Source organism: Nothoprocta perdicaria, unplaced genomic scaffold (genome assembly GCF_003342845.1).
Source record: "Nothoprocta perdicaria isolate Ctin4 unplaced genomic scaffold, notPer1 scaffold_215, whole genome shotgun sequence".
NCBI lineage: Eukaryota > Metazoa > Chordata > Aves > Tinamiformes > Tinamidae > Nothoprocta > Nothoprocta perdicaria.
In genome coordinates, this window is record NW_020455371.1 from 851,522 (window position 1) to 870,678 (window position 19,157).

The 19,157-nt window shown below is 41.8% G+C and overlaps 1 protein-coding gene across 2 annotated transcripts in view; it reads left to right on the forward strand.

Annotated features, from left to right (window-relative positions):
* APOO (apolipoprotein O) overlaps nucleotides 1-17,437 on the forward strand; it is a 30,338-nt gene extending 12,901 nt beyond the window's left edge. Inside the window, exons 6-9 of one of the 2 annotated variants that reach the window (XM_026038683.1) lie at nucleotides 622-713; nucleotides 3,804-3,911; nucleotides 14,129-14,224; nucleotides 17,298-17,437. In XM_026038683.1, the coding sequence (XP_025894468.1) occupies nucleotides 622-713; nucleotides 3,804-3,911; nucleotides 14,129-14,185 (257 nt within the window). In that variant the 3' untranslated portion in view covers nucleotides 14,186-14,224; nucleotides 17,298-17,437. The other variant, XM_026038682.1, reaches the window with a different exon arrangement.
* The last annotated feature ends 1,720 nt before the right edge of the window (nucleotides 17,438-19,157 follow it).

Sequence of the window (19,157 nt, forward strand, 5' to 3'; positions counted from 1 at the left end):
GATTGAATAGAGATTTGATTGAAATAGATTAACCAATTGAAAACTCACTCAGCATAATTTGAAGTATCCCAGGTGAAAAGTACTTAAAAATTCTTTGCATATTATTACATTGAGTCAAGACAACCTCTTCATAAGAGCAGCTGTGGAAGAATCAGTATTTGTGAGTCGTAACTTCCAAAGGCTTCTCTTTGGTGTGAAACTTCTCTTGCTTCTGCTTGATTTCTCAAAGGAATGGTAACCTAACATTTCTTTGCCTGAGTTTGGCCTTTCAATTTAGGGAAAAAAAAGCATCAGTTGGTAGAGTTTCATTCAGTATTTCTTAAATGTGACTTCGTTATTCAGTGTTGAATTTACTTGTGTACTACCACAGCAAAAATAATTGTAATTTTCAGTATGGAAAGGTGCTAATAAAAATATTTTCCCAAGGTGAGAAAAACCAAAAACATTGCTCGGTTTAATTGTGTTCCTTAAGAAACTAGGAGGCCTAAACAGAAAATACATTGAGCTATATTTAGTGAAATAGTGTTGATAAATAAAATATTATAAATAAAAGTTGGGTAGGTCTATTCAGTTCTCTCAACTAATATATATTCCCACTATGTATTTTCTCCTGTGAAACAGGTTCAAAAATAAAGAAAGTGGTGTATCCTGCAGGTTTCATGGGAATTGGTGCCTCCCTGTATTATCCGCAGCAAGCCGTTGCTATTGCAAAGGTCAGTGATGATATTGCTTCTTTGGAGAAGTGTCTTTTACTTCGTGAGTTATCTTTTCCTACCTTGAAATTAATGGATTATCCATTTTTATAAAAGCCCGGTCTATATGACTGGAACTTAACAAAATAAAATGGATGGTTATTTTGTCAAAGGACACGCAGTCTAAACAACACTGGCTGAATGCTCCATTTCTTTTAGAGACTTCCTTTTGCTTCTGAAATCCATAGGAGAGTCTTCAGTTTGAGGAATATGAATTCCATTCTTAGTTTCTAAACTCCAGTAATTGTAAAATTAGCATAAACATGGTTAGCAAGTACAGCTTACGTGGTAAGTTACAATACTAAAGAAGCGTGAAATACCTTGAGAGCATATGAAAATGAGGTTGGGGAGGATTGACAGAGAGAGAAAAAGATTCTATGGAGAAATCATAGGAACTCCATTTTAAGACAAATATTCTGAGCAAAGTTTTATGCCTTTTGTGGGATACAGTTTTTTAAAAAAGTAGTACACACATCTGGAATGGGCTTAGAGTTCAGCTGCTCACTGGACTCCTTTCCCATTCATGCATCTGTATTTCAGAGATGTATAATGAACCTACAAACTTAGAGTTGCTTAAGTGCAATTCCTGTGCAAGAAAGAACGACAAGACCAGGCAAGTGCCTCGAATCCACATGGATCTCAGCTCATATGCTCTGTGTGCACTCAGGCTTCCTGCCACGTTTCTCAGATGTCCACCAAATTCTTCTTCAAACCCAGCACTTGACCACCCACAGTGTACATATTTCAGTGTTGTCTCAGATACTCTGTAGGGGGATACCTTGAACTTGCCTAGGATCTTTTTAACGATTCCAAGATTTAGATACTCTAAATACAAATAATTATGTTGACTCTCTTCAGGGAATGAAAATTTTTGCAAGTGGCAGGAAAAAGCATCAGTGTTGAAGAGCTTAGACTTTTCTGTATTCTGTGTGTATTGAAATTCTTGTTGTCTTCTGAACAGAGGAGGGAGGAAGTGATTGAGTAGTGTTCAAACTGATGATACATTTTTAAAAGAAACTCAGTTCAGCATTAACTATGGATTTTCTACTAATAGCTTCACAATACCGTGTTTATTTTACCAGCACTTTGAAGTGCATGCCTTCACTTTGATCAATTCACAGTTCTTAGTTGGACTATAACAAAAGATTTGGTGCGAAACACTGAGCCTGAAACTTAATTGGGGTGGGTTTAGTTCTGTTGACTTGGTCAGGATGCTAGATCTAAGAGTTGGAAAGCCTCTATGGAGAGTGATGTGCTCAGTATTTTTTTGTTGTTAGCTCCCTTATTCTCCCTGTTACTCCATTTTTCCTTTAAACAGTAAAAAAATAAGCATAGGGAGATTACTTTTTTTCTGCTTTTAATCTGTAATCAGAAGCATTTTCTTCTGTAGTTGTTATTTTGAAATGTTTCATTGACAATTCAAAAAGCTTCTGTAAGCCCAAAAGAAAATGGAGCTTGAGGCTTATAATCCACGTTGATAGGCCCGTAGAGGGAAGATTTTGGAACATAAGTTTTTCCTCATGTTTTGTTCTTTTTTTTTTTTCTTCCACACTTGAGCATTTCACTACTATCTCTCCTTCTGCTGTGGAATAATTGGTATAGTTCCCCTCAGCTGCCAAAGTTGAATTTGGTCATACTTTAAAGGAGCATAAAGCATCTTATTCACGCTACACTTATTAATGGCTTTATGTTGCAGTGCTAGAAGTTAACTGCAAATACATTTTGCTGAGTTAAGGTGCAATATAGGATGCATGTATCTGGGAGAAGACTGTTTTTTCCTTTAACTAAAATGTGTGGCTTACTAACTACAGTTACAGTAGCAGAGCTCAGTGTTGCTCATATGGAGTCTTCAGGAATTGATTCTCTAACTGGAGAGCAAAGAAATGTGTGGGGTACCCCATTCCATAGTTATTCTGATAGAGCCCAAATTTGTAAGGAATTTACTGCTGCACTGCTAGTATCAGTTTCGTTTGTATAAATTAAAGCAAATGATCAGACCATATAAGTGGTAAGGGAACTTGACTTAATAAAATGTTGACTCTGAAACTTGCAGCTTGTCTAGCACGGGCTTCCTCAGCCCACGGGATGTGTCCGCCATGTGGGGTGAGCCACCTTGTTGATCTCGAATCCACTGCCAAGAGCCGCCCTGTTGCAGTCTCTCTGCTCTCTGTATAGCCGAGTATTCCCCCTCTTGCTGCCATCTGATGCAGCACTAAAGGAGCGGTGCCAGGCAGGAGCTCTGCCTGCTCCGCTTGTGCAGAGGTGCCCCCCGCTCTCCGCCCGCAAACGCTTCCATTGCAGCTCTGCACAACGAGCCCAGGCCCGTGTGCCCAGCCTGCAAAGGCAAGTGGCTCATCCCAGGATATGCGTGGAGCTCCTTGACACAGGGTGTTGGGGATGCTAAAAGATACAGGGGCTCATGGGGAGGCTGCTCAACTCCGTATGAGAGAAACATGTGGGGAGTTACTGCACAGAAACCACCCCTGGCTCAGGGGATCTCTGAGCAGCGAGAAGGTGGTGGAGGTGGCAGAAACTCAGGAGGGAGCTGAGTGCCGTGTGTGCCTGCCCACACTGGGTCTCGCTTCCGAGCAGCACACAAGCCAGGGAGTAGCCTTAATGTTTTAACAGAAAACAAAACAAAATTTCTAGGATGGCAGTAAGGTCAAATTAAGAAAAACAAAAGAAGGTAAATATGTTAAATCTGCAGAATGAAAATTATCAATACAAGATTCCTTTCATGCAGCTTCCTCTATCCACCCATTTTTTATACAAATATACTTTAATGTATTATTTGAGCAGTTCTTTAATGTGTTATCTGAGCAGCTTTTAGCAAGTTGCTAAAGCAGGTAACTTTTCTACTTAGCGGTGTGACGTTTTTGTTTCTTTCCAGATGCTCTGTACACACAGAGCTTGAACAGCATGTGTGTCTCCCTAAAACATCCTTGCCCGAAGCTCTGACCCTTTGGAATCTCTTCCACTTGAACAACAAGCAAGCTATTATTTCTCAGATGCTTGTTAAATTCATGTTTTTTGGTACCTTTTCTTTCAAAGGTTGCTGGTACGCAGCTGTATGACTGGAGTCTACAGGGATATATTGCTGTAGAATCTCTCTGGAAGGATAATCCTAAAAAGAAGAAATCTGTGAAAAAAAATGATAAGGTAAGTAAGGGGGGCTCTGAATTATGAGAAAATGTGTCAGCACCCATGACATGTTCAGGTGAAGCATATATATCTTATGTAATAATATTTAGCTCCGATAAAGCTTTTTTTTTCCTGTGAGCCCTACTTTTTAAAACAAATGCTGATTAAATTTGATAGATTCCATCTTAAAAGTCCAAAATGGTGGTGTTTTTTCATTCTGTGTATCTCGTCTTTGAGATACAAAAAAGAATCAAATTTCAAAGAAGATTCTTGTTTATCTCATTTCTCATTTGTTCCTCTTCTGCATTTTTTTTTTTTTTTTTTTTTTTTTTTCCCTGGGCAGGTGAGTGTTCAGGAACATTTGCTGTAGAGTGATGTAATTCTGTAAACGCTACTATCCAATCATAAGAATTAGCACTTTATAGGAATATGCAACTTTATAGGAATATGCAACAAGAATTTAGTCATGAATGACAAGCTGTAATGGCTTCATAGTTACAACCCAATTAAAAAAAAAAAAAAAAAAAACCCTTGATCCAATCCATTCTCATCCAGCAAAGTGCCAATTAAAAAAAAAAAAAAGCTATGAGTCATCTTTGAAGGCAGTCAAATTGCTGATTTTTCATTTCCATTTGTGAAGTGTTTCTCTCAAGAGCTTGACTGGTGTAGGAGAGGCTAAAGGAATGTTCAAATAGACAATTCCGTAGTTCAAATAACACTTTTTATTTTCTGTTCCACAAGTCACTATTTTTGCCTGGCATTACCATTTGATGCTATCCAAGCAGCTTGCTTTTTTTTTTGCTTTAGAGATGATGGTTTTGTATTAGAGAGTTTGGCAAGGGTTGGGGTTCTGAATTAATGCTGCTCATACAACTGAGTAAATGTCTGCATGCTTGTTTTTAGTTTCAGAACAGAATGAACAGAATAGTTTTCTTTGCCTGTTCCCCCAACAGAGCATCAGATCATGTTGGGGAGTACAGTTTCATCTTCATCAGAGAACTGAAGCATTTTCTCTAGCTCTCCTAGTGCCCATTTTTATATAATACGTGCATTTGGGGACACATGTGCCTTTAGTTGCTCTAAATCCCAACATCTCTAGTGACAAATGTGATTTTTCATAGGTGATTTATAGTTAAGAGTAGTAGTTGCACTCTATATAAGCCTTGTCATTCAATGTACGTGAATAAACTTATCCTTGATTTTGAGGTAGCTTTTTTAGTAGTGTCTAAGTATGTTCATTTATATATTTCTCTGTGTTGAAGTAGTATGAAGACAAGTATTTTATATATATATATTTTAATACAAGTCCTTGAGATTTGTTCTTCTGAAAACAAATTAAACATGTGGAGGTTAAAGAATACTCAACAACAACAACAAAGTGCCCTCCAGCTTTGCGAGAGGCTCGAGCAAACCCACCAAGTCCCCTCCTGAGGAGTGCTTGGAGGTGAAGGGCTTCAGGGCTGAGAGCAAGAGTGAAACCAACACCTCAAAGAATAACAGAAATGCACAGGAAGCCAAAGACCGACGTGGTATTGCTCCACAAGGAGAAGAAAAAAGGAGGGAGGGAGGGGAATGGGCAGGAAAATGACTTTGTTACTGGTTTGCACTAAAAGGAGACTTTGCCTGTAGTTTGAGTTGAGCAAGTGTAATAAATAAGAGTAGTGAGTTACAGCACCGTAATAAATAAGAGTAGTGAGTTATAGCACCTCAGCTGTGTAGAGCTAGGAGTCTTTATTTCTCTCTAATACTACGTGTTAAGACTGAACAGAAGTGTCCAACTAGTGACACCCACCGCTAGTGCCCACAGTGACACCATTATGCTAAAGCAAATACTCATAAATATTCAGCTCCTAAAAGGAACAAAAAGGAAATAAGACTCCTATTTGCTGTTTCGGATGCATTTTTGCCTTCTTTAAAATGCTACCAGTTTTAGAATTAGTGCAATGTGATTCATTAATGGTATTAGTTGGAGATTAGCATTGGCCTGTGAAGTAAACATGAGCTGTTTGAATGAATCATTACATTTTAAAATATTTTGACTATAATTCATAACCTGCTTCAGACTTCTCGAGTTAGTTAAGTTGATGGTATCTTGTTTTGTTTATCAGCTGGATTCTTCCCTTATTCCACAGAATTAGGCTCTCCCTGTAGCTGCAGATGAGCAGCCTGACTGTGTGTGCACGGCTCAGAGAAGCAGAGTGTGAGAGACCAAAGAATTAGGTAGAGCAGGGAAACTTAGGGCTGATTCAGCGTGTGGGGAGGGAGAACCTGTAAGGTCAAACCATTGTTAGAGAATTTTTTAACAGTTACATAAAGAGACAAAAGTTCAGGTGTGTAACTTGAAAGCTTCTGCTGTTTGGAATTTATTTCTAGACTCGCTCCATCTTTCATTCCAGATTTCTAAGCAGCTGTGCTTGTTTTTGGTTAAAACAAAGGCTTCTGTTGCCTTAACAGAAGACTGCTGCCTTTCTCTTATCTTACAGGCTAGTTCTTTAAGATAGCATGTGGAAACTAACAGGTGACTTGAGATTAAATTTGAACCCAGGCGGTGTTTTAATGCTCCCTGTGGATCTTCTGGTTGGCCGGAGCTAAGAGCTTGCAGCAGCTCCCGCCAGCCTGCCGCATGGTCCAGCTTTAGCGGTGCTGCCCTGGGGTTTGGGGAACCGGGAACTGACTGGAATAAGGTGGCTGCTGCCGGAGGGAGGCGGAAGCAGTGAGGGATGCAGCCCTGGAGAGGGGACGTGCTTGCAGGAGGCAGCTTGGAGTTTTGTTCCACGGGTAGGTCCAGGTGCATCGGTGCTCGCGTGCCGGAGCCGTGTGCGCCACTCCCGGCGCTTGCAGCCGCTGGCGAGGGCGCCCGGCAGGGGAAGCTGCTGGCGGCTCCACGGAATCTCGCTCGGGATCACGCCTGGGGCGCCTCAGCAACAAAACACATCTAACCCTTTGAATAAACAAAGGTTACATAGTTAGTCGTACCTTTTGTAAACCTGAACTGTCAAAAAAGAGCACGAAAAACAAGGCAACATTGAAGGATTTCAGAAATACAGACTGAAGATATCGATAAAAACTAGCTGAGCTTTTTATTTTATTATGTGCTCTAGCCTTTCAAAAGGAAACACACAGTTGTTATTGGAAGCAAAAAACTTTGAAGCTTTCATCTTTTAGTAAGGTTTATTCAAGCACTTGCTACCTCAGCAGAAAAACAAACCACAAAAAAAAAAATTGCAGAGCCCGCTATGTAAACACACTTCTTTCTCTTCCTCCTTGCAGAACCTTTAAATTACACCCCTTAGCTGCCAAAAGGAAAATGTTTGTTGCACAAGAGTGCGAGGTGCCCTTGAATAGCATTCTCCTAAAATGTATCTAATTAATCATAAATTCGTAGTGGTCACCTTTGCCAGTTAACTTGATAAATTGGAATGCAGGTGCGAGATGCAGAAATCCCATAGCTGAAGGGAAGGGCAACACCCCTCAGATGAAATCACCCGTGTTTCAGATGCTCCAAGGTCTCTAAAGAGCCGAGTGTGCAGCCTCATGGGGATTTTTTTTTTTTTTTTTTTGTTAGGCTGTTGTCTCAGTGCCTCTTAGAGAAGCTGAACTGCAGGTCAGCAGTAAAAAGTCACACGCTTTCCAAGTCACTAGAATGGACTGAGGAGTATTTCTAAGGACAAAAGAGCCTGTTCTCAAATTTCTTGTTGTCCATCTTGGGTAAACTGTATGAAGCATACAGGTGAAAAGTTTGGCTTTCAAGGACAGTGATGTGCTGGCAGGATGTGGTCAAACATACTTGGTAATGAGGATCGTTGCCTTTTTTTGATACCTAAAAGCATAGATGCAACTTAGACATGAGATGAGGGGTCAAGTCTACCCTGGAAAATAAAAAGAAAGTCCCAAAACGCTTTCACTGTCTGTACCTAGCAAATAAAAAAATGTTTTCTGTTTGTACTACTGATTGGTTTAGACTGGTTTTGTGAATCTATACTAGCAAAACAAAACGTGTTGGCAGTAGTGCAAGCTTCATAAAAGTAGAGCTTTTGCTGATACAGAAATGTTAAGGAAAGGCAAATACTCCTAACTGTCATGTACTAAAACTGGCAGAGTTTTCTAGGATAGATTCTGGGATTTCTGCCTTAATTTGACAACTCGGTGAAAGAATATCTCTTTTTTTCCTTTATTTTTTTTCTCCCTCTATTCCTGTATATTCATTGCTTATTGTCATGCCTTACTACATACAGTTAGATTCCAAAAGTAGTGAAAGGAAATGTAAATATTATTTTGGAGTTTTAGCACGTGTAACCCATTTCAAGAAACTGTGCTAGAGCAAAAGATGTTGCTGTGTGTTTTTGTTTTTATGACATTCACTAGCATTGTTCTGTTGCTACACAAAGGAGTCATGCAAAGACCCAAAAATTACATGGGTTGCTCATCTTGGCTTGTATTAGTTTGTTTTATTGCTTGTGATGTGTTTTACAGTCATAGGTATCACAGCTGTGCATAATGTGATGTTTATGCAGGAATATGTCACTTCAGTAGACACGTTCTGTTAGTTTTTCAAAGATTTTACGAAGCAAAAAGCTGTGCCAAAGTGAGGTCATATCGGTTGAAATCCAAGTCCTGCCAAAAGAGGTGAATTCCAGGACTTTCTGCCCCAAACTGCTGCAGCAGCTGGAGCGCTGAGGCCCGAGGCTCTCCTGGGGGTGCCAGGCTGGCGGGTGTGAGGGCACTGCTTGCTGTGTAATGTTCTGGTAGCCTGAAGCTGCTTTGCTGAAGGGCCTGCTTATCAAGAGGAAGGGGCCTGTCCAGTAAAACTACATGAGACCCGTAAGTGAAAATGTTCAGTGTTCTGTTTGCAAGAGGATGAAGCGTTTGCCTAATGTCAGAGTTCAGTTTCTGTATATATAATCTTGATATAAAATATATTTTTGCTGCTTTCTCCAATCAGGAAAATGGTAGGGGAAATATAACCACCTTGGTGAGAAGTCAGGGCTATTTAAGAATTTTATATTATGAAATCTTTTGTTTGCTTGAGTAATCTGTACTCAGGGATTATATCCACAAAACTCAGCAGTATTGCTCTTCATATTTGTCTTATCAAGTTGTAAATCTTGGGAGTAAAAGACAGGGAAGCGATGTTGGAAGTGAAGTGAAAAATGTGTCCGGCGAACCTTGTTTATCTTAATTTCACTTGCAAAATTTGCAGAGACTCATATTGTCTTCTGTCTTCAGCTTTTAGAATATGTGGTTTGAAATCCTTTTGAGTAGCCTTAGGTTGCATTAAGCTTTTGTTCAGGATTGGGTGTTCCAGTTCTGAAGGTTAACGTCCTGCACTGGCTTCAACTAGTCTATGTCGTCCCTCTGCACTGCCCTCTTAGACCTGGCTCATGCAAGTTCATGTAGCCCAGGAAGTGTGGGTTAGATGAATGGAGAGTGAGGTGGATCGAGAACTGGCTGGATGGCAGAGCTCAGAGGGTGGTGATAAATGGGGCCGAGTCCAGTTGGAGGCCTGTGGCCAGTGGTGTCTCCCAGGGGCCAGTACTGGGTCCGGTGCTGTTCAATTTGTTCATCAATGACCTGGACGAGGGCACGGAGTGCACCCTGAGCAAGTTTGCAGATAACACCAAGCTGGGTGGAGTGGCCGACACTCCGGAGGGCTGTGCTGCCATCCAGAGGGACCTGGACAGGCTGGAGAGTTGGGCAGAGAGGAACCTCATGAGGTTCAATAAGGACAAGTGCAGGGTCCTGCACCTGGGGAGGAATAACCCCCGGCATCAGTACAGATTAGGGGTGGACCTGCTGGAAAGCAGCTCCACGGAGAGGGACCTGGGAGTCCTGGTTGACACCAAGTTAACCATGAGTGAGCAGTGTGCCCTCGTGGCCAAGAAGGCCAATGGGATCCTGGCCTGCATCAGGAGGAGCGTTGCCAGCAGGTCAAGGGAGGTGATTCTGCCCCTCTACTCAGCTCTGGTGAGGCCTCACCTGGAGTATTGTGTGCAGTTCTGGGCACCCCAGTATAGGAGGGACGTGGAGCTTCTCGAGAGGGTCCAGAGAAGGGCAACCAGGATGATTAAGGGAATGGAACATCTCTCGTATGAAGAGAGGCTGAGTGAGCTGGGCCTTTTTTCTCTGGAGAAGAGACGGCTCAGAGGGGATATGATTAATATGTATAAGTTCATGAAGGGAGAATGCAGGGAGGAAGGGGCCAAGCTCTTCTCAGTAGTGGCCACTGACAGGACAAGGGGCAATGGGTGCAAGCTGCAACACAGGCAGCTCCATCTCCAGGTGAGGAGGAACTTCTTTCCTGTGAGGGTGCCAGAGCCCTGGCACAGGCTGCCCAGGGAGGCTGTGGAGTCTCCTTCTCTGGAGATCTTCCAAACCCGCCTGGATGCCGCCCTGTGCCCCGTGCTCTGGGTGTCCCTGCTGGAGCAGGGGGTTGGACTAGATGGTCTCTAGAGGTCCCTTCCAACCTCAACCACTCGGTGATTCTATGTAATATTTTCTTTCTCAATGATTTTTTTTTTTCCTCCTTTCTTGTAGCTTGGCCTTCTGTTGCCTATAAAAACTTGTTGTTAGTTGAACGTCCCAGCTGGTGAATTGCAGCTTTCTTTTCAGATGGTCTCTGCTTAATACTGGCTCTTTGTCAGCTTTAGTATCCACTCTTGGGACAAAGGGCTGGACCAGGCAAAGTTGATGGAGGAGTTTTGTACACCATCATAACTTCAAGGACTGTATTTTTTTTATGAAAAGGATGATAGTTTCCTTATGGAAGACTGCTTAAAAATCAGTCTTTCAGAGCAACAATTTAATAAAGACCACCTGCAGATTTCTTAAAGAGCAGGCCCTGTTTTTCAGTGCGAGTCCCTGCTTGTCTGATGTTTGTTTTCATGTGCAGTCCTCCTCTCCTTGTTCTGCCACTCCGGGTTGTTTCATCTGTTCCAGACACTCCTTCCCCGTTGTGCTCTTTTCTCTCCTCTATCTGCTCCTTACCCCCGGCACCTGGTCACTCACGGTTTTTAGTGAAGGGGCCAAATGGGAAAAGCCCGAGCACACGCAGAGCCCCGCACAGAGTCCCAGCACTGGAGCTTTAGAAACCCTTCTCTTCAGCTCAGGTGCCTTTCTTCGTGTTTGTGCTCTGTCTCTTTTTGCTCCAATCTGCAGCAAGATTTTAGTGCTGATCTCCTCATTGCCTGTTGCCCCATCTCCTCAAGCTGCTAAAACAGCTTGGGAGGTAAAAGAGAAGCTGTTGCCGCTTCCTGCTTATTTTTCATCCCAGCCTGGTGTGCTGATGGAAGCTCTCTGTGATGTATAAATGCTGGACGTGGATGTTTTTAGCTCAGCACAGCTGTTGGGAGAGCACCTGAAGCGTCAGCGGGACCAGGCTGCCTCCAAGTGCAAGGACACTTTGCTTTGGGCTCTCGTTTCCCACATGGGAAGCCACAGGGCTGGAATTTGCTCGTCAGGAGGCGGCTTCCGCAAGGTGGAACCGGCAGCGTCTCGGCTGCCTGGTTTCACAGTGAGCACCCCGGCCTGTGACCGTGCGGAGCCTGCGCAGCGCTTTGGGAGCGCAGGAGCAAAGCTCAAAGCTTGAGCTTTGAGCAGCGCTTAGAGCATAAGCAGCCGAGGGTGGTGGCTCTTGGTGTGGATGCTGGTAGGACTTGTCTTCAGTAGCTGCTCCACAGACAGGCAGAAGGTGTAGCTAAAGGTAAATATCCACTGTTGACAGAAGATGCTGCTTGCTGTCGTACCCTTTCCCGTTGCTGCTTGGCACTAAGAACAATGAAGAGTGAAACTTGGGTAAAAAACCAAACACGTTGGGATTGAATCCACAGTTTGAGCTGTGGTGAATTTATATATGTCTACTATGGGACATACCATCTACTGGGCGAAAGAAGTAATCTACTGTGTATGAAAGAAAAGCTTCTGTTTTTCTTTAGTTACAAGCTAAAACACACTGAGTTAACATGTTAAAACTGCTTCAACTACAAGCTGCACCGAAAAGATGAAGAGTAATAATTGTTGGTTACCTGGGAAAGAACAAATAAAGATAAAGCAGTGATGTTATCATTGTTGTAAGCAATATGTTGTAAACAAAGAGACCAAAGAGTAAATTATTAATCTGAGAGCCCAAATGCTTTGTTTTCCTTCTGCAACTGATACATTTCTTTTTCTCCCTAATGGCCAGACTCTATTTTTTAGGAATTTTCCATAACCATAGAAGGTATGCATGTAATCTTCAAGATTAGATAAGTAAGGAGTAAGTAAGGGAAGGATTTTTGAGGTTTGGAGCAGGTATAAAAAGGCCTGGAACATCTGCATGACCTTTTCTGAGGTAACAGTTGAAGCTGACTTTGACCTCAGATTAGACTCTAATGCTGGGATGTGAGGAAAAAAAAACAACTTTTTTTTTTTTTTTTTTTTTTTTTTAAACATAGACTTGGTTGCTTATGGGGATTTCCATCTGAATGAAAGGAGTATTTTCACAGCAATCATTGGATTTCTATCTGAATGGAAGGAGTATTTTCATAGCACTTATTACAAAAGACTTACAGGATCCATTGTTTATAGTCCTATTGATTCCAATATTCTTTTGAATTTCAAATAATATATATATATATTAATCCCAATATGAATTTATTAGTAATTTAAAAATTGGGATTTTTTTTTATCCCAGTACCAGTTTATTGAATACGTTACAAATGAATGTGTTTATGGAGGTTTCTTGCCTTCTCCGTTGAAGTTGTCAGATGGGCAAGAATGGAAAATGCTGCTGCTTCTGCTGGCTTTGTGCTTGCTGCATTAAACTCCTCTGGCCATCGCTTGTATTAGGAAGTGGTTGTGGTGAGCCAGGAAGCGGAAAGACTTGTATTCAGCCCGTTAGTGAAGATAAGCTCTGTGAGACCTACTAATCTCACAAAAACAAAGAAACAGAGCAAGACTCCTACTTGCCCATATGTTTTAGTAGTTTTTCTTTCAGGCAAAAAAAAAAAAAAAAGAGTAATTTTGTTTTCCAAGAGAAGCAGACAAGTAGGAAAACATAGGACATGTATGAACAACTCATTTTTAGTTTGGTTGTTCAGAACTCTGTAACATCTGAGATCAGCCTTTACGAGTCAAGTTGTAAAATGTTGTAGGTTACAAATTCCTGTTCTGGAGAGTAGGTTGTTGCTTTGAAATGGGTATAGTTTGTAGGGATGATTTCGCTTTAGTGTTAGCTGTGTAATTGGGAGGGAAACAGAATGGCTTTTTTTTGCAGAAACCTTTTAAAGCTGTTGCTCCACATACTTGGAGTACGAATAAATAGTTGATGTGTTTGACTGCAGCTTAAGTAGATTCAGGTTTTTTAATGTAATTGCATGATGTAAAATCTTGGGAGGTGAGAAAGTTTGTAAGGTCAGTGTTCTTTGGAGAATGCTTCCCTGAATCTTGGCTGAGATGCTTTCAGTGTTTGATCATATGACGATTTTTTAAAATTTATCTTATTTATAACAAATATCCCACGCTGCAGTAGTGTTCCCTGCCTCTTGTCCTTTTGCTGTGCTGTTGCTCTGAGAGGAGTGTGGTGCTGTCAAACATAAAACCCATTAAATAGCTGTAGAGAGCATCTACATTTCCCCTTTGTCCTGTCTTCTCCAGGCTGAGCAGATCAAGATCTGTCAGCCTCTCGTTGTATGTCATGTGTTTCAGTCACCTCACCATGTATGTGGCCCTCATTTTTTTTTCTGTATTGATATCTATTTAAAACTGTAATCAAGTGACTGTTTGTTGTCGTATCCTTGGCAAATAAATGGACCAGATGCTCTAACAAGCCTTTCTTCATTCTTTGATTTCTATCATTTATTCCAGAGGAAGTGTGAGAACACCCTTTCAAAGGGTATGTGGTAAAAGAGGCCTATTGTATGCATCAACACAGAATGCAAAGAATGCAAAATGGCAACTAATCTGTGGGAATTCATCTTCTGTCATTAGTGCAGGCAAAAATGAGTCAATTAAAGCATTTGTGTAGAACTACTTGTTCTTTGAAATTCTTTAATTTTGGAGCTAGCTGCAGGAAGTCTAAAATTTAGAAGCACTTTGGGAGAAGATCACATTTGAGTGTCTCTTACTGGATTAGTCTCATCAACCATTTGGTTTTGCAAGAACTTTTTGATTTCAGTTTTCAAGAGTGTTTCTATTCTAGCAAAGACATTAATGATGGTTTGCCTCATTTGAGGGTTTGTGTCTAATTTTTCCTCCTCCAGGGTGATGCAGATGGTGACAAGCCCCTAGAAGTCGACACGGTTTCAAATAAGGAATGAGCCCAGAAGCAGAACACCAAATCACTTGCCATCAAACAGGTAAACGATGAAGAGTACTGATAGCAATATGTGAGTACTGATAGCAATACGTGGCTGCAGCAGCAAAATAACCTGGAAAAACTGAACATTTGCAAGTTTAATATGCAGGTACCATCCTTAGATGGATGAATTATTAGGAAGAGAGGAGATAATTTTATTCTTTTTAGCCCTTGCCAAGAAAATGCTTTCTCCCAAACGCTGCTAATGGCAGTTCCTCATCTTTAGATTACAAGCAAGTATCCAAGTCTCCTGCAGTGTCTCCCAGCCCCTTTTCAGCCACACCTTGTTGAAGGGCTGCTTTTTCTCAGCTTGTCGCTGCTGCTTCCTTTACCAGAGAGCTCGGTGTCCCTTGTCACCCTCACCGCTGTGCGGGTGTGAGGAGGGGAGAGGAACCTCCCACCGCCACTGCTGCTGCTGCTGTGCGGTTCCTCGCAGGCCTTGGTGGCCCTGGGGTGCCACCTCACCCCAAAGCCTGCGGCGGTGCCGCCCGCGCTTCCCGCCCGTGCCGAGGCTCCGCACGAGCAGCCCGGCCTGCGCGTGGGCAAGCGGCGCTCTGAGCCAGGAGGTGGAGAGGCCGGGAGTGTTCCTGGCTCGGCCACCAAAAAATCCCTGGACAGTCATGGTGTCTAGGAAAGCAGAAAGCGCTCCCCACTTCTTAAAGGGAGTTCGAGGTAACAGGACAAAACTTGCGGGGTATTTGAGGCATATTAGTGCTCACAATATTGCAGCTGGGCATAGTTTCCTATAAAAACGTCAAATGATGTATGCTCTGTCATCAGTTGATATGGGATACCTTTTTCTGAACCTTTTTATTTCTACTTGCTCTTCTTTACATCATTTTTGCATTATGATTCTATGATTATGATGAAGAACTACTTCCTGTCAGAAAACCTACTTTTGTAGGAACTCCTCGCTACTCTTGTACGCCGTGTCCAGTTTGCTTCCTGCCGAGTCCCAACTGCCAACTCTTTAAATACAGTCCAGATGTAGAAAAGTGCACCAGTGTTTGTTTTGTTTTGTTTTTCCCCATGTATCATCAGCAGTAACAGATATTATGCAGATGTGATGCAATGCACATATCTGTTGAGTAAGCGTTCCGCTCTTACATGGTCGATTTTAAAAGCAGAGCTAGTCTCTAATGTTGCATTTCCATTAGTGTATTTTTAATTGCTGTAGTTAATTCTCACAAGGGCAAAGGTACATAGAGTAGCTGACTTACTGAGGGCATTTGTTGTCCTTTGGATGTATAAATAAAAAGTTTATAAGTTTGAGAGCGTTCTCTTAATATTTGATAAAACAACTTCATAATACAGAACCACACCCACAGAACACCCACACAAAAGGGAAGAATAGTCTCGCTCAGAGTAAAGACATGCTAGGTCACTAAAGTATTGTGCTTGTGGTGAATTAAGATGGAGCCGGTAAGTAAATGTTGATCTCCTGTTTATTTGTGGGACACTGTACAAAGTGTCAAGGTTCATCAGAAACAGACATCTCTAGATCACTCCCCTCTTCTTTTTTTTTCTCCTTTCAATATATTTTACTCAGTGGATATAACTTTTGTCAGCTCTTTATTCATTCTTTGAGACTTCAGCACCCACTTTAAAGCACATTTGCTTTAGGAAGTCTCAAAGAAAAGGAAAAAGGAAGCTCGTCGGGAAGGTTTATACTAAAGTTGTCCTAAACCTCAGAGTGACAGTCACGTGAATAGCAAGTTATGAGGAATATCCCATTAACAGCTGCTGTCTCAGCTGCCATTTTACTGGCTGTCTTTTAAAAAGAGTTAGCCTGCTCATGTAGTCAAGGGCTTCTGAAATTTGCTTGTTTTGCCTCGTACTCTTTTGAGAGGAGCTGCATAAGTGAAACCACTAGGTCTTTGACCTGGAGGAGCCGGATGCTGAAGGTTCAGGATCAGTTTTCAGCCTGTTTGTGGGGGTGGTGGTTTGTTGCTTCTACTTGGAGTCAAATCCAGTTATTCAACCCCATGCTGAAGGCCAGATGTTTTGTTGGATTTGGGGACCTCTTGGTCCCAAAGGTTAGAGAGCACTGCTGAGATCTTTGAAAAGATGTGTTTGTTTATACCATATGAGATCAGTCCCGAGAGTCACCCTGTATTTAACATGTTGGCAGTCTTCCTAGTTGAGTCTGGCTAAAATAAATACCGTGACATTTTCCTCATAAAGATTTGCCGCAGCAAATGGATCTTTGAATTAAGTGATTAAACAGCCCTCAAAAAATCGCCTTGGGATGGAGACAGGCAGTAATGTTTTGGGATTTTTTCTTAAAAAAAAAAAAGAAAAAAGAAAAACAAAAAGGAAGAGCAGCATTTCACCTACATTATTGCACGTTTGTTGCTAATATGCAAGCTACAGCTCAAATCACATTCCACTGTGGAAGAATAAATTTTAATTTTATCCAGCTGTTGTGCTGATGAGTTGTGTGGGAGCTACGTGTGTCTGTATTTTTCCATGAAGGCATCCTATCTCATTTTCACTCTGTTCACATTCTGTATTTTACTCTTTCTGTTTGTTTAAGTCCCATTGCCCTAGATCCGTAGCAGAGTAAGCAAGACCAGGAAGAAAATGCAGTTAACAGGAATTAGAGAGGATTCTGTTTACGAAAGTTAATTTATGACACCAGCCTGCCCTTGGTACTTGGTTGCTGGGAAGAGTTTCTTTCTTTCTTTCTTTCTTTTTCTCACACAGCTCAACTTGAGGAGTCAAGATCTCTAGAGCAAACAAGATGATTATTGCTCTGTTACTGCGGCTGCAATCTCTGATAGGAAGCAGGAAATCTCTATACTCTGAATTACTTGGCTTTGAAAATATGTATCTACAGATTCTCATCAACTTGCCAAACCAAAGGGCAAAAAGTAAATTGTACTCTGATAGCACGTGCAAAATGTCTATGATATTTTAATTCTTTTTTTTCTCTCTCCCGTCCTTTCTCTCCTCTGTCCTCTTTCTTTAGGTATAGATGACCATAACGTTTAGTTAAGAGCAACAGTTTCACGAGAGGAAAACGTCAGAATCCATTTTGACTGTGAATGTGACTAATCTGCCTTCTGCCTCAGGAAAGACTGACGGGAGCCGATGTCTTCTGCAGGGAGGGAGTCTCTGCGGGGGCCCTGCGCACTCTGTGTCACCGTGAGACCTTGTCCTCAATTCTGCTGTGGGACTCAGTGGGGCCTACTGCAAGGAGGAAGTCAGCAAGCAGGAAGTCACAAAATCCCTCAGTCTCTCGTTATTTATATATATATATATATATATATAAAATAAAATTCCAGTTGCATAGAACAGTTCTGATTGTTTCCCTCTCCTCTGTTCTTTAACTAACATATGACAGCCACGTAGTTTATAAAATGTAACAGGCTCTGGTTCTTGCGCTGCTGTTGACAGTGTCTATCCTCAAAAGTGGGGAAAAGCATCAAGCAGCGTGATGTTCTGGTTAGCGTCGGCTGATAGAATCACAAATGCAAACAATTACAATGAGCCCTGTGTTGTGTCCCAGTCTCCCCCTCCTTTTTATACAAATCTTCTGCCTCACCAGTGCCGGTGGGAGGTATATAATGAAGCATCTGTGAGCTCCGTTCTAGCAGATGGATGGGAATGGAGCTGTTGGTGTTTGCTCTTGTTTGTGCTTGAGCGCGCAGCTCGGTGGGAATGAGAACGTCGCGTTGGGAATGAGAACGGGCTATAGAATGACAGGGCTGTTTCCTCCCCCCAGCCAGGGGAGGGCACTGAGGGATGCAGGAGGGAAGTACAAAAGGATTTCCAACATTTTGAAATCTTTGCACAATAAAACCCTTTCATCACTTGTGGCTGTCTGCATGAAGCTGTCCTTGGGGGGGTGGTGTTTTGCAAGTTACTGTAATTCAAGTAGCTCCATAGCATTTAAACTATATTAGTGAGTCTTTAATCCACCATCAGTGAGTATGAGGGGAAAGGGGGAATGACGGAGTGAAGTCTCTGCTTGTGAGGTGCTAACTTTCTGAAAAGAATAGACAGGAAATACCAGGTAATTAGATTTTATTTATTTATTTTTAATCATTGCTATTTCTTGGTAGGTAATCCTAGTGGGCACACTGCACAAATATTTAGAGAAATACAAACAGACCTTGGCAATGCAAATATCGGTCTGTGTGGGCATTGTAAATAGGTCAGCTCTTAAATACAGACATGCGATTGCCTCAGGCAGGAAAACAGAATCCCACAACATGCTCCATGCACGTTTTTATGAACACTTTGTGCTGGTAGGGATTGGTGCTTGCTGCTTTAGCAAGGCCAAAAAAATCTTACCTGATATCACATATTACATATATTTTATATATATATGTAATATGTAGTATTTTTCTTTTCACTTGAAATTTGTCATCAAAATCCAAACAGCCTTGAGAGGATCAAAGTAGAGTTTCTGTCCCTAGCGGAAAGGAAACTTGAGGAAGGGCTCTTCCCATACAAGCACAGGTTGCTGCCTTCAGTTCAAAGCAGGCCAGCACTTGCACATACTCCTGTCTCAAGGAAAATGATTACCATTGAGTTGGGAATACAGATTTCAATACCTGCATTCTGCTCAGTGTTATTTGACATATGCCAGGTAACATGATTACTTGGTGATTCGCAGGTATTTTGACTATCAGACTGCACCAAGATGTGGTTCCTCCTTCTCCTTTTAAAGGCAATTGTGACCTTTTCTTGTTCCTGTATAAACAAAACCAAAACTTGCCACCCACGGTCTGCTGCGTTAGCTGATCTGCATCCGGACACAGCAGCTTTGAGTCTCTAAGATGTGTGTGTTTAAAGAAATCTTGTGTTGAATAAGTATCGTTTGAATCAAATTCCTCTTGTTTGATTACATCTTCATACTGCCTATTTGTGCTAGCTCTCAAAAATGTCCCCAAATGATGCACTTCCAAGTGGAATGCTTTTATCTA